At 37.3% G+C, this 16,324-nt stretch overlaps 1 protein-coding gene across 1 annotated transcript in view; it reads left to right on the top strand.

Annotated features, from left to right (window-relative positions):
- LOC126236346 (ATP-binding cassette sub-family C member 12-like) overlaps nucleotides 1-16,324 on the top strand; it is a 535,156-nt gene that overhangs the window by 474,178 nt on the left and 44,654 nt on the right. Inside the window, exon 27 of the mRNA XM_049945576.1 lies at nucleotides 13,623-13,806. Coding sequence (XP_049801533.1) covers nucleotides 13,623-13,806 — 184 coding nt within the window. The remainder of the gene's footprint in view (nucleotides 1-13,622; nucleotides 13,807-16,324) is intronic.

The raw sequence follows: 16,324 nt of genomic DNA on the forward strand, positions 1-16,324 counted from the left end.
ATATCATTAATGTACAGTGAGAAGAGTAATGGACCAAGGACGGAGCCTTGGGGAACTCCAGAGCGCACGTTTTTCCATGATGACTTTTCCGACCCACAAATGACTTGCTGACTACTGTTTTTGAGGTAGCTGTCGAACCAGTGTATTGCGCTGTTTGAGAAATTCAGTTGCTTCATTTTAATTAGTAATATATCGAAGTCAACTGTATCAAAAGCCTTGCTAAAGTCAAGCAGTGTTAGGATGGTAGCTTCACGTCTGTCCATAGCATGTTTAATGTCATCAGTTACTTTGATTAATGCAGTTGCTGTACTATGGTGCTTTCGAAAGCCTGACTGATATTTGTCGTGGATGTTATGAGTTTTGAGGTAATCCATCAGCTGTTCATGGACGATTTATTCTAGGGCTTTAGATATTGCAGGAAGTATGCTGATCGGCCTGTAGTCACCTGGCGACTTAGGGTTGTCAGTCTTGGGTATAGGTTGAATTAAACTTTGCTTCCACTCAGTAGGATATGTACTACTGACAAGAGACAGGTTGAAGATGTCTGTGATAACTGGAGTAATAGTGTTTACGACGTTCTTAATCATGCCAATGCTCACTCCATCATTTCCTACTGCCTTGGAAGAGATTCTCATAATTGCCTTGTGTACTGTGCCGGTAGTGACATGTTTTAGGAAAAACTTGTCTCTCGAGAGATTGATATCTTGGGGCTGGTAATTTGTCACTGCGTGGCAGTTTACAGCTGTTGAGAAGAAATCGTTTAATTCTTCTGCAGACACTTGATAAACAGCGTCAGATCTTCGCTTCCCTATACCGAAACTGCGCAGCTTTTTCCACAGTGCAGCAGGTTTTGATATGCCGCATACGACAGAGCAGGCATGTCTGATTTTGGCATTCCTCACGCTTTGCTTGGTTCTATTTCGGAGTTTCCTATAAGCTTCGTACGCCTCGGGAGTTGGGTTAAGCTTGAAGGCCCTATGTGCAGCATCACGTTTATTCATTAACTGGCGTAATGCAGTGGTGAGCCACGGAGCGGGAGCTCTCTTTACCTTGACAGTGCGTTGAGGTGCATGTTTATCATGCAGTGCAATAATTTTGCGACATAATTCCCGAATTTTTCAATCTAAAGTCTCTTCATTGCTTATATCATGCCAAGGGATGTCTGAGCAATCCTTTTGAAGAGCGTCATGGTTAACATTTTTTAGGTTTCTGTAGGTTACCAGGTGAGATTTTTCTTTGGTAGTATGTACTGAGTAATTTAAGAATATCACGTCATGAGCAGAGAGTCCTGGAGCGGATGTCTGATTGGCGCGAATTATTTTATCTGGTCGCTTTGTTGCTATTATATCTATGAGTGTATGGCTGTGTGGCGTGTGATGAGTTGGGTCCAGCGGTGTTAAACTCATATCATTGGAGTGGAACAGTCTCTTTAGTTTTTCTGTTTTACCACTAATAAGGAAGCTTGTATCATCTGCAAATTGGAGGGTAGTTTGGCAATACTTGTTGTACATAAGATCATTGACATACAGGAGAAACAGAATGGGTCCTAATACTGATCCTTGAGGCATGCCATATTTCACATTTTCATATCCTGAATAGTAGTACCTGATTTTTTTATGGTCAGTATATTGCACTTTAACCACCTGTTTGCGACTGCATAGGTATGTCTTGAGCCACTCATTGGATATACCTCTAATTCCTAATTGGTCAAGATTCTGCAGTAGGGCATTATGGTCAATGACGTCAAAAGCTTTAGATAAATCCAGACATATGCCTGTCACAAACTCACTTGCATCCAGTTTAGTATATATTTCATTAAGAAATTCAAATATTGCAGTTTCAGTTGAATAGCCTTTCCTGAAGCCATGCTGTGAAGGAGAGAGAATTTTATTTTTATTTAGGAAATCAGACAATCTCTTATAAAAAAAACATTTTCTAAAATTTTTGAAAATACAGGCAGTAGGGCTATTGGTCTATAATTTGAAACACATTCTGGATTTCCTTTTTTGAACAGTGGTTTCAGTTTTGCTGTTTTGAAGCATAAAGGGAAGGTTCCTGATGCCAGTGAGCTGTTGCACAAGTGTGTCAAGTGTTCGGCTAAGGCAAGACAGCATTTTTTAATAATTGCATCTGGTATTCCATCAATTCCACATGAGTACCCTGTTTTCAAGGTTTTTATAACTGATAAAATTTCTTCAGTATTTGCGGGTGAAAGGAACAAAGATGTAGACACATTTCTCACACTATTGCATGATAGAGGTCATATTTTGTTGTGTTCTTCCAGTCCACTCACCAACAGTTCACTTATGTTTGCAAAATATTTGTTGAAGGTCCCTGCAATTTCTGTTGGGCAAGAAATTATTTGTCCTACATAACATAACTTCATATTTTTATATTGTTTAGTTTCACATGTTGTTTTATTTTTTATAACTTCCCATATAGCTTTAGATTTTTTTTTTTTTTTTTTTTTTTTTTTTTTTTTTTTGAATTTTCAATTTATTTGTCATTTGCCATTGTTTTAGCTTTCCTTACAACATTTTTGAGGATCCTCTTGTAATTCTTCAGGTACAAATGAAATTCAGGAGGCATGTTCTGTGTCTTTGCTATATCGTGTAATCTCTTTCTCTGCACAAGAGATTCTAATACCTGTTGTAATCCATTTGTGCTTTTTGAAGTTAGGTTGACATTTTTGTTTTTTTTAATGGAAATGCAGCTTCAAAGTATGACATGAAGATTTCCATGATTTTTTGAAACTTTTTGTTAGTATTTTCACAAGTATGCACTTCATACCAAGTTTCTTCACTTAGTCTCTGTACAAAAAGGTTTATTTGTATGTTAGTGAATTTCCTTGCTTCTTTTACGAGTTCCTCTTTCTCAGTTGTTTCACTTGGGGTGTGCAAAGCAATAAACTGTGCATAGTGATCACTGAAGCCAGTATTAAGATTTCCGGCGTAGAAATTGTGATTTACATCAGAATCAGGTTTTCTGTTGGAAAGGTTTTGGGAATGGGGTTGCAAAGTGATATTTCCAGCTGATATCACATGTGAAGGAAAGTATGTTCTTCATCAAAGCAGCACTATTAAATGCAGCTTTAGGGTTGAAAGTGAGACCCTTGCATGATATAAATATTTCAGATAATTTATCTATCCAATTACAGTCTGTCATCAAAAATCATGTTGTCAAAAATTGATTATTTTCATTGTTATATTAGCCTTATGAAGTTTGATGCAAAAAAGTTAGCACAGTTCAAAAGGAACATTGATGTATGTAATTACAATACCATAAAAAATGACATTCATTATTCAACATTAGGGTATTCTTTAGCACATAAAGGTGTGAACAATGCTGCCACCAAAATTTTTGATCACTTGCCCAGTGATATAAAATGTCTGACAGAGGGCAAAGTTAAATTTGAAAGCAAACTGTAGAAGTTAAAAGTTTTTCAATTGCAGTTATTATCTGCCACGTTCGTTCATCATTAATTTCCTCCATTATTTCCCCATCTTATCACTTGTGTTTGTTGTCTTGTTACTCAGTTTTTTCAGTTCCCTCATTCTTCCAGTTCAGGGGAATAATCTACAATTTCCATATTTGCCAAGTGAGGTAGTCAGTTTCAAGATGCTTCATGCCACAAGAACTAAATTTTATAGGTGACACAAAAAACTTACTCTATCCTAGAAAATATCCACCCACTTCTAAAAGTGTATGAGAATTATGTAATGCATAAAAATTCTGTACTCAATTTCTGGGAAGTGGGGTGGGGGCAAGTACCTCTTTTGCCCTTCACTCCACCCCCCCCCCTTTCCCTCCCCCCTGCAGATGCTTATGCTTCTGCCTGTTTTCTAGCTGGTTCTTTCTCATTCTGAAGACACTATCATATTTCCCACGATTTCCTAATACTTGATTTAATTATTTTTTGGGGTTAAATTTTTTCATTGGGAATTTTTGAGCTGATTTCTTGGGGCCTTTCATAAATGACTCTCTTGTGATTTACATCTTTTCTGGTTCTTCATAAATCAGTAACAGACCCCATACTATTGCACTTATCACAAAATGAGTCAGTGCTCTTAACTTGAGACAGCATGTTTCCATATGTGAGATGTGATGAATGGGGCTTGTGATCCCACAGAACACCAGTTTTCATACTTTGTGAACATTTTTCATTTCTCGGACACTGCATCTGCTGCAGCCTTTTTTTAAATTCTAGCTTAAAAAAGGAGTTACGCCTTTTGTAGTACATTCTTTTCATTTTATAACAATTTTTGGAAGGAGCATTAGATTTCATCCTCAGCTCCTTGTATTCTTATAAGCATTTCTCACTAAGCTCACAAGATTTTGCTATAGTCTGCAGATGCAGGAAGCTATTTTCTGCAACTGTGCCACATCACTGAGTGATGAATGAAGAAATCTCATTGTAGCCAGAGGGGAGAAAGCATTTCACTGCCAGAGTCATATTATGAATAAAGTATTTGTTACTGGTCTATAATTAATTGTTGATCAAGCCATTGGAATATGAGTATCTGGTTGCAAATACCCTATTCTTCCCTGTACTCTTTATGATTTTATGTTGTTATTGCATTTTTTGTTTCTTCCACCAAATTTCTCCATCTTTCCCTGCCCCACTTTCCCTTCTCAGTACTTTTTTTTCCAAGTCCTTGTTTAATGACTGTCCTTTATACCATCCTTGCCATCTCATGTTTTCAAGCCTTGTCTATTACAGTGGTTCTCTTTCTTTCTCTCTAACTTTTTTCTCAAATAGCAGGTTCCATGACTATATTTTACAACTCAAAGCTAACTAAATAATATAATAATAATAATAATAATAATAATAATAATTTCAGTTCCTTTTACATAGCTATCATAACATATAGTCCAGTTTACTGCTAATATATAAATATAGTTCCTGCATCTATATTACACAGTGTTACATGAAGAACTGTCCCATCTCATACAAGTTATATACAAAACTGGAGAGCACCCAACAGACTTTAAAAATGTATCGCAGTTCCATTATCAAAGAAAGCATTTGCAAACAGAGATGAACAATACAGGACCTTCAATTTGGTAACATATGACTCAAAGATCTTGACCTCTATCGTTTTATGATGGATAGAAGCCAGGATACATACAGTGTTCACAGACAACCAGTTTTGCCGTAGAAGAGGTGTAGACACTTGAGGAGCAATACTCGGCTTATATTAATTTTTGAGAAAAGACTAATGAAGTGGCAAGACACATATATTGCATCATCAACTTAGAAGAAGCATATGACAGGGAAGACTGGCGACAGCTTTTTAAAGTGTGTAGAACATGAAGTAGGAGCTACTGTTAAGTAGGGTGTACAACAGGGCTGCTTACTCTCTCCTGTCTTGTTCAGCAATCCATTCATAGGGCAATAGATCAAACTAGGGATGAACTATGAGCTATAGGAAGAATTAAAAGCCATGGAAAGAAATTACAGTCGAAATTCAATTTTATGTTTTCCAATTTTACATTTCTCATTATTCTACACCATAAATTCATAGTCCTTGTGAAAAATCCATAAGATAAATGATAAAAAAATTTCCAGTTCTATGTTTATTCCTTGTAAGGTTACCTTGATTCTACATTATTACTCAATATCTCACTTGATTTTGTTCCGTTTGCTTCCTGTTGACATTTGATGTGACTGAATGACTTATAAGTGGCACAAAAGACAGATGGTTCAGGTTGCAGGTGGTGGCAGAGTAAAAGCAATTTTTTAGGCCATTGCACAAGAGGGGAGACTTGAGAGAGGAAATGATTATGTACTCCATGATCGGCACTGCCAGCACAACTTGCAATGTTTAGCTGCATCATGAAATTATGATACAAGTACTTCTAGGTTGCAGCAGCAATGGAAAAACAGGACAATTTATGTAAAGTGTTCTGGACTGAGCCAATATATGACAAAGGGACCCATCCACCAAGTTTTCTTGTGCCACTTATAATTCGGTCTTGTCTTTCGTCATGTATTTGCAATGCATTGTATTCAGCAACAATATCATTCATCAACCTTTTAAATTCAAACATTGAGTCTCAAAGAATAGGCTTGGTCAGAATAAAGAAAATGTCACCCATACCCAGCTAGTGAGCTCTTGTTGGCTGGTGACTTGTTACATCACCTAACAGCCAGCACAGCCACCACACCACTCTAACACATGTAATAAGTTTATAGCTTATGAAACATTCAAAATTTCTAAAGTACTGGGTTATAAACAGGCACAGAAGCTATAGATCAATGTTGGTGCACGAATTTCATTCTTCTCCTCCTAGGTAGCAACTTTATCAACACTCATAACTGACATAACCAAATCATAAATCCATAAACAAACAAGAAGGGAATTTCAAAATTTTATGTCACATAATAGACCTATTAGGGAAAAAAGTGGGTTTTGCCACTACTAATACTGTAGGGTACCATGCATAATTGAAAAGATTATCAATTTTGCTAATGATGTACAAGGAAATTGAGTCATTTCCCAACACACAACTGCCACAAATTATACCTTAAAACATGAAGTTTTGAGGGTTCTTTCGCTTTATGTTCACCTGGAAAGTAGCACAAACGTATAGCCTACATACTGAAATAAAACAAAAACTGTGAAATGCAGTGAGTGCTGCCGGATTACAACATCTTTGATGTTTGTTTTCCACTTGCAACCAATAGCTGTATAGCCTGGTTATGATGCTAATGCAGTGGCTTCTAGCATATAGAGTGATAAAATGCAAGCCAAGCTTACTTGGTGGCTTGTTCCAAAGTATGGCCGATGTGATCAGTTTACAGTCAATCGAATGACAATGGCTTCCACTTAGTTTTAATTTATATATTTATACCTCATACACCCATCACTAACATGCATTAATTTTACTTACTGTACTTACTGTAGTTCTGCTCAGAAACTGTCGACAGAATCCAAAACATTTTGTGCCTCTACCGATTGCAGCCAATGTAGGCTACTCCATTTGCCTTGTGCAGCACCACATTAACAGAATGTCTTCAGTGAACGGTTGTGCAATGGCTTGTTTGGCTTCGTTGCAGTCCTCAGTGGTGTTCAATGCATTGTGATGGCGAACAGATTGTTATAATGTAATGGATTGCTGGGACAGAGAAACATTGAAATTACAGCAGGCTTAACTTTATTTCGTATTCACTGATTTACATAAGCGTCACATGTGAATAACAACTTGTTTGTATATATGAGATCTGTTCAAAAAATTCTGGAACATTTGTAATTTTTTGCTAATGGTGTGTTGGAGCGATATGCGGGTAGCATCCTGTAGTGATTCGAGAATGTTGGTGTAAATTCTAGAACCACTCGGCCATCTACCATCTCAAACACGTGACATTTTAGAAGTGAGTGTGGGATGATAGAATCCTACCTACTGCGTGTCACATGTTTGTGTGTGCAGGTTTGAAATTCAGTCACGAGAAGAATGTACACGTGGCGGTCAAACGGCAATGACAAGTATTTGTCGGGCGATCCATGGAAGTTTTAGTGAAAGCGTAAAGAAGGACCATGGAGCTTCTATGTTATTCTGTGCTAATTGTGTCAGTGACCATTGTTATAATAACGAGAACAGTTGAGAAGGTACCCTTGTGAAAAACTTTTGTCTTAGCCTTGTTGAAGGGAAGACGTGTATTATGGTTCATGTGGAGAATGAACATGGTGCTTAAGCCACCTTTCTCTTAAATGTAAATTAGTTTGTTTCTGATGTTTAGAGACATGAGAGACTTACAAAGCAGTATATGTTTATGTGAAGAGTGAGAGTTTTAATATGTTGTTGTTGTGGTCTTCAGTCCTGAGACTGGTTTGATGCAGCTCTCCATGCTACTCTATCTTGTGCAAGCTTCTTCATCTCCCAGAACCTACTGCAACCTACATCCTTCTGAATCTGCTTGGTGTATTCATCTCTTGGTCTCCCTCTACAATTTTTACCCTCCACGCTGCCCTCCAATACTAAATGGGTGATCCCTTGATGCCTCAGAACATGTCCTACCAACCAATCCCTTCTTCTAGTCAAGTTATGCCACAAACTTCTCTTCCTATTCAACACCTCCTCATTAGTTATGTGATCTACCCATCTAATCTTCAGCATTCTTCTGTAGCACCACATTTCGAAAGCTTCTATTCTCTTTTTGTCCAAACCATTTATCGTCCATGTTTCACTTCTATACATGGCTACACACCATACAAATACTTTCAGAAACGACTTCCTAACACTTAAATCAATACTCGATGTTAACAAATTTCTCTTCTTCAGAAATGCTTTCCTTCCCATTGCCAGTCTACATTTTATATCCTCTCTACTTCGACCATCACCAGTTATTTTGCTCCCCAAATAGCAAAACTCCTTTACTACTTTAAGTGTCTCATTTCCTAATCTAATTCCCTCAACATCACCGGACTTAATTTGACTACATCCCATTATCCACATTTTGCTTTTGTTGATGTTCAGCGTATATCCTCCCTTCAAGACACCATCCATTCCTTTCAACTGCTCTTCCAAGTCCTTTGCTGTCTCTGACAGAATTACAATGTCATTGGTGAACCTCAAAGTTTTTATTTATTCTCCATGGATTTTAATACCTACTCCGAATTTTTCTTTTGTTTCCTTCACTGCCTGCTCAATATACAGATTGAATAACATTGGGGAGAGGCTACAACCCTGTCTCACTCCCTTCCCAACCACTGCTTCCCTTTCATGTCCCTCGACTCTTATAACTGCCATTTGGTTTCTATACAAATTGTAAATAGCCTTTCGCTCCCTATATTTTACCCCTGCCACCTTCAGAATTTGAAAGAGAGTATTCCAGTCAACATTGTCAAAAGCTTTCTCTAAGTCCACAAATGCTAGAAATGTAGGTTTGCCTTTCCTCAATCTAGCCTCTAAGATAAGCCGTAGGGTCAGTATTGCCTCACGTGTTCCAATATTTCTACGGAATCCAAACTGATCTTCCCCAAGGTCGGCTTCTACTAGTTTCTCCATTCGTCTGTAAAGAATTCACGTTGGTATTTTGCAGCCGTGACTTATTAAACTGATAGTTCGGTAATTTTCACATCTGTCAACACCTGCTTTCTTTGGGATTGGAATTATTATATTCTTCTCGAAGTCTGAGGGTATTTCGCCTGTCTCATACATCTTGCTCACCAGATGGTAGAGCTTTGTCAGGACTGGCTCTCCCAAGGCTATCAGTAGTTCTAATGGAATGTTGTCTACTCCCGGGGCCTTGTTTTGACTCAGGTCTTTCAGTGCTCTGTCGAACTCTTCACGCAGTATCATATCTCTCATTTCATCTTCATCTACATCCTCTTCCATTTCCATAATATTGTCCTCAAGTACATCGCCCTTGTATAGACCCTCTATATACTCCTTCCACTTTTCTGCTTTCCTTTCTTTGCTTAGAACTTGGTTTCCATCTGAGCTCTTGATATTGATGCAAGTGGTTCTCTTTTCTCCATAGGTCTCTTTAATTTTCCTGTAGGCAGCATCTATCTGACCCCTAGTGAGATAAGCCTCTACATCCTTACATTTATCCTCTAGCCATCCCTGCTTAGCCATTTTGCACTTCCTGTCGATCTCATTTTTGAGACGTTTGTATTCCTTTTTGCCTGCTTCATTTACTGCATTTTTATATTTTCTCCTTTCATCAATTACATTCAATATTTCTTCTGTTACCCAATGATTTTTACTAGCCCTCGTCTTTTTACCTACTTGATCCTCTGCTACCTTCACTACTTCATCCCTCAAAGCTACCCATTCTTCGTCTACTGTATTTCTACTGTTTTAATATATCTGAAGTTTAATATACATCATTAATTGAAGGAAATGAAAATTTGTATGTCTACTTATTTTTATAAGTAGAAAGTGACTCAAGAAATTCCTGTACCTAGCAACATACTTTGGAGAAGAAGAGAAGAGAGAGTTTGCAGCAGCAGGCTATCCAGCAAAGGAGTTCGGTCAAACATCTCAAGTTAGTCATCTCATAAAAGAAGTGGAAGTTAGTATATCTACTTCACACGTAAATCATCATCCAAAGCCATTAGAATCCCTGCAAACACCTATGTTTAATGTTTAACTGCCTGAAGTTTCATTGTTGTGGGTCTGTTAGTTATTGTTCAGTGCTATATTGAGTAGAGCATTCTGTTGCATACTTTACTAATTTCAAGATGGCAGAGTTAGAGGAGCAATGCATCTGCATCACATTTTGCATGAAACTCAAGAAAATATTTAGCAAGACACACCAAATGATGCAGGAACCTGCACTGGTAAGTGCTTACACCATCCTCAGTGTTACAAATGGTTCACATGGTTTAAAAATGGCTAGACAGACATTAAAGATAACCCTTGTTCAGGACACCCTTTGATGTCCACTGATAACGTTCATGTCAGGAATGTCAACAGAACTGTGCATGCCAAACTAAGACTGGCTGTCCAAGAGATTGCAGAAGAATGTAACATTTCAATTGGATTATGTCATGAAATCATGACACAACATCTCTGAATGCATCATGTTGCTGCCAAGTTCGTCCCACAGCTCAAGAGCCATGACTAGAAAGACCTTCACCTCACAGTCTGTGAAGAGTTTCTGGATCATACAGATGAGAATGAGATGTTCCTTAAGAGAATTGTAACTGCTGATGAAATGTGGGTCTATGGTTATGATGTTCAGACCAAGGCTCAATCATCGCAATTGATCAGGAAAGTTTCTCCAAGATCAAAAAAAGCTGGTCAGGTCAGGTCAAATGTCAGAGTCATGCTGATAGTTTTCCTTGACTTTGAAAAATTAGTTCATCATGAATTTGTGCCACAGGGACAAACTGTTAGTCGATGGTACTATTGGGATGTGTTGTGACACCTGCGAGAATATGTGAGAAGGAAATGGCCTGAAGTGTGGCGAGACAATTCATGGCCTTTGCCTCACAATAATGCATCCACACATTCATCCATGTTGGTGCATGACTATTGCACAAAAAACAAAATCACTGGGCAGCCTCATCATTGTACTCTCCAGACCTGGGGCCTGTGAACTTTTTTTTTAATTTCCAAAGCTGAAAACCATATTGAAAGGATGAAGATTTGCAATGATAGATGAGATAAAAGAAAATTTGCTGACTGCACGTCACATGATCCAGAAAGAGGTGTACCAAGACTGCTTCTGAAAGTGGAAACAGCATTGGCAGTGGTGTATCAATTGTGGTGGAGAGTATTTAGATGGAGACCATGCACAATATGTAAAATGTAAGTGTATAAAAATTTTTTGGCAAAAGTTCTAGAATGTTTTGAACAGCCCTCACATGTGTTTTCACGAAACTTGCTGTGTTCACACTATAGCAATCGACAAGTTCAGAGTGTAATGGCACATGTTGGTAATACTTCAGAGTGCTCCACTTCAACTACTTGGGACAATGAACAAGGAAAAGTTTGCAAGAAATACACTTGAGGTCACTGTACTCACATCACCAGCATATGCTACACTGCTATTAGCTGCAGAAGGAAAACATACACCCCCACATGTTCTGATGCCTTTCACCATACTTAACAGTTTTCAGTTTAATTCACCATGTTCATCAATTTTTGCTTTTTTCTGGGCGATCACAAAGGAAAGATCTCTCAAAAATGCATGTTTTGATGTATATAATTTGTGGTCATAACATGTCGGAAAATAGCTCAATTATGTTGTGCCCAGATACCAATTCCAATTTTTTCACAGTTTTTACTTGCTGTTATACATCTGTGTTTTTTTTTTTTTACGAACTGATGAAATTCATTACCACAAATTATTGTATAAATATTGTATTGTACATTTCATTTCCTTAACTTATTCAGGTTTTATACAATGTGTTGGAGAGGATTACAATTGTTAATCACATATGCCAATTACATATGTTTTCACATATACCAATTATATATGTTTCTGCTCACATTTAGGGGTTTTAACATTTTCCTCAAGTCTATATTTTCCTCAAGTATGCATTTTCCTCAATTTTACATTTTTAAGTCTGGACCACGTGAAGATGTTAAATAGGGATTTCACTGTAGACATGCTGAGATTTGCTGATGATATCACAGTGCTAAGTGAAGATGAAGAACAATTAAAAATGATGCTAGCCCAGATGGAAACCACCCTCAGCTCTTACTATAATATGAAAATTAATAAAGGTAAAACAAAAATCTTAGTGATAAGCAGACTGAACACTACTGACCAATGCTCACTTAACAATGACTGACTAGAGACTGCCGAATCCTTTGCCTAACTAAGGAGAAAAATTACGTCAGACAGAAGGTCAAGGAAGGACATTGCAAGCCATATCCCCCAGGCAAAGTCTGCTTTTAACAAGAGAAGAAACCTTTTCATGTCCAGCTGCACAGACAAACATTTAAGAAAAAACCTAATAAAAACATTTGTCTGGAGTGTACTGCTGTATGGAAGTGAAACATGAACACTCAGAGCAGCAGAAAAACATAAAATAACAGCCTTCAAGTTTTGGTGCTGCCACAGAATGCTCAAGATTTCCTGGGTACACAAGACATCAAGAAAAGACGTGCTCTGCAGATTGGAGGAAGAGAAGCTTTGGCTCCTGAAGTTAATCAAATGCAGAAGGGACACATGGTTTGTTCATCTACTGAGACATGATGGTATCATGAAAAGTATGATTGAAGGGACAGTAGATGGGAAAAATACCAAGAGGCAGACTGAGTAGAATATATGAACCAGATCATGGAGGATGCTAGCTGCACCACCTGTAACACTCTCAAGACGAATGCTGAATACAGAAATGCATGGCAAACGTCTGCTAACCAACTTGATGGTTGAGGAGCTAAGAAGATTACACACTGCTCAGCACAGCTAATTTCTGTCTCCATTCCTTCTTAACAAATGTCTCCCAATAAAACAAAAAAAAAACATAAACACTGATTATTGTTAAAAAAAAGGGGGAAAAATACAAAGACAAGCATCAACACAACATCATGGAGCTCATCCTCACAACATATTTTATCTGTGCAACCAGTCTACAATATGCAGTGGATGAACCCCAGTCAGCCATGATATTTCCTCAACACACAGGGAATAAAAAGAAAAAACAACAACTAAAACCAAATCTTTATGAAAGAAAAATTATATACATTAAATAGTAGTGCATTAAAACACAGTATCTATCAATTTCACCATGAATATACAAAGCACAGCAAAATGTAACATTACCTGTGATTGTGCCAGTGATAGTAGTATAAATTTTGTGTCAACAGTTTTGTGGCACTACACAAATGATATCAGTGTTAAATTTTCATTTAATTCATTTAATTGGTCAGACTATCTATTGCGTGAGTTTTCTGTCTAATAAGTTAAAAAGTTTCATTTTTTTCACAATTTTTCCTCTCCCTTTTCTCCAACAGGAGACCCATCATTTTGAAAGTTTTGAAGTCCTGTAACTTTTATTTTTAGAAGTGTGTCTTTTGGTCATTTGTTATCTGATAAACAGATATTATTTCTGTCTTATTTTGCTACACTTTCATTTTGGATTGTTTATTTTGTTAAGAAGCAGTTTGTAGGGCAGACTTTTCAACAATGATTTAACCCTAAATATTTTGTCACATAGGCATTTTTGGCTACCCTGATGCTGGAAGAAAGTCCATAGGAGCAGCTCTGTATCGTCTGGTAGAATTATCTGAAGGACGCATCTTCATTGGAGGAGTGAACATTGAAAAAATTCCTCTGAGTGTTCTCAGATCCAAAATCGCAGTTGTACCACACAACCCTATTCTGTTCAGGGGAACTATAAGGTAGATTGATTAAATGTAATATTTGTTATTCTAAAGCTGTTTTTAAATCTCTAAAATATTATATCCATTGTAAAATATTGTTTGTCACATATTGTTATTCAGTTAAACTATTCCCAAAACTCACGAGCTATTACATCCCCCTCACTCTCTCTTATTTTCCATTATGTGCCGAGAAAAATATGTAACACTTTTTTTCAAAACTTTGTCATAATTTACCCATTCATCTTTGTCCTCATATAAGATTCTTTTGAGTCTGAAACAAAACAAGACCATCAGAGACGACAGTACACAACAAAATAGGATTTAAAATTACAAAGTGCTGGTAGTTTATCTCTTTTATTGTACATTGCCATAACTGAGTGAACCACAAAAATGTAAAACCCCTGTGTTGAATTTTCTAAATAATAGAAAGCAAAAATATATTCTGCAAATGTTGAATCTGTCTTTCCTGTTCTCCAGCTTCTCTCATGTTCCGATAGCTTAACTGCCACAGCTCTGGCATCTTGACCAACAAATACTTTTGCACAGTACTTGCAATTGCTATGCAATAATATTTAGCTGCATTGTTGGTATTGAAGAATGCAGGTCTGTAGTCGTGACATTTAACATTTTTGCAAGACTACCTAAAATTTTTCTAATAACTGGAATTGTGCATCCATTTTTGTCACTACTTACTCATTCCTGTAAGCCTGTGTACAGAAGTGGTATATATAAGTTTTATGCCTTTTCTTTTTTCATAGACTGTCATCAATTAGCTCAGCACTACAGCCATTACTGAAAGTGATGAGTTTGATTGTCCACGAGTCTTTCTAAAAGGCAGAACATGTATTAGGCAATGCACTGTGGAGCGGGTACTACATGTTTGCGATTTTGTGGGTGCTGGGAGTTTGCAGAGATTACAATATTGGTAGCAGTTGTAATTTCTAACTAAGTGTTTTGTAACAAATGTATCAGGGCTTTACCAAACTTCTGCTCTAGAATTACTAGACTTTACTATTGATTCACTGGCTTGTATAAAAGTTATGCAAATTCAGCTATACTGTCAGCTGATTTACTGCCAGTTATTGGTATTAATGCCTGTGCATTGTCACCAAGATTGGTGTTTGAAATATGCTCACAAAATATCTATGCACCAAACTGAAAAATCACTTGAGAGATTTATAAAATTACAAATAATGAATTTAATAGTTACATGTAATTAAAGTGATTGATTGCCAGTCATTTAACATTTCCACCTACTTATGTGCAGTACTTTATATTTATTTCTTGCATTTGATATATTTGTTTTAGCAACATGAGCTCTCTGTCAACAACTGAATTATGTCCAAAGAACTTATGAAAGTCTCAAACATTACTTGCTAAGTCTTATGTCTACTGTAGACTGCTCCAGCTTGTGTCCTATCCAGGACCATTTGAGAGGGTATGTATGCAGGTGGGCATGGTTGGGCAAACAGCTGATGCATGGGCAGTCTTGCAGTGGGACCTCAGTACATATGATCATACTCCATTGGGTAAGTGCAGGCATCCAGGTGTGGTCAAGCAGGTCACACATGCACAAGACACTTGCAGTCATGCCATCTTGAAGTTGACCAATACTACCTGCCACTTCCCGCAAGCATACTTCAGCGTGGGCACAGGTGCACAGTGTACCAAAACAATACCAATAAATTTTGAGACTCTGTAGAGGATAAGTAATGAAATAAACTGAGAACTGAAACTCGTGTCCAGAAATGTGATCGAACAGTGCAACAAAGCACTGTAATGATAGGTGTCAATGTCTGCTGCTGTCCCATTGCTGTGGCACCAGATATAAGTATTATACACTCCTCAACTACCTGAGTGATGCTATCCAAATGCATCATTCTCAGCAAGAATCTTACCCTACACAAGATCAGCAACACAGATGAGATTATCATCTGTTGATACATGCCAAGCAATATGACAGACCATTATAAAGGGGCAATAAATATTTCATTTAGAACAACTGAAAACTAAATGAGAATCTCGTCAGTGTTGCTGCTCTTGTGTAGAAAGTAAGATTTCCACTGCCACATTTGGAATATGTGCCTCAGGAAGTTAAGAAGTTTCTCAGTAAAATCTTCTGGCTGCCTGTGTTATTGAAGTACTTTGTTGAAAAGAGAGACACAAACCAATGGCAGTAATTGATACTTCTTTGAAATTCTTTCCATGGTATGTTTTAAGTCTCCACATTTTCCAGAGTATTTAACTGCATTATTTGTTTAAAGAGAGGTACCCTAACTTTCTTTTTATCTTGTACAAAAGGTAATATCTCTAGTTTCTGGTGAAATTGTAGTTTGCAGATTATTCACCAATGTGATTCAATAACACACATTATATTTACCCAAATGAGACTTTCTACCAACTTCTCTATTAGATGTGTGCTGTGTGTAATGAGTGACTGTGAGCTTCATATCTGCATCATAACAGAGCAGCTTGGGCCTTGTCAATCCTTCCCACCAACACCAGCTTTTCTGAATTGCGCAGGTGGGAACTTTCC

This window comes from Schistocerca nitens, chromosome 2, assembly GCF_023898315.1.
Source record: "Schistocerca nitens isolate TAMUIC-IGC-003100 chromosome 2, iqSchNite1.1, whole genome shotgun sequence".
In the NCBI taxonomy this organism is placed as follows: Eukaryota; Metazoa; Arthropoda; class Insecta; order Orthoptera; family Acrididae; genus Schistocerca; species Schistocerca nitens.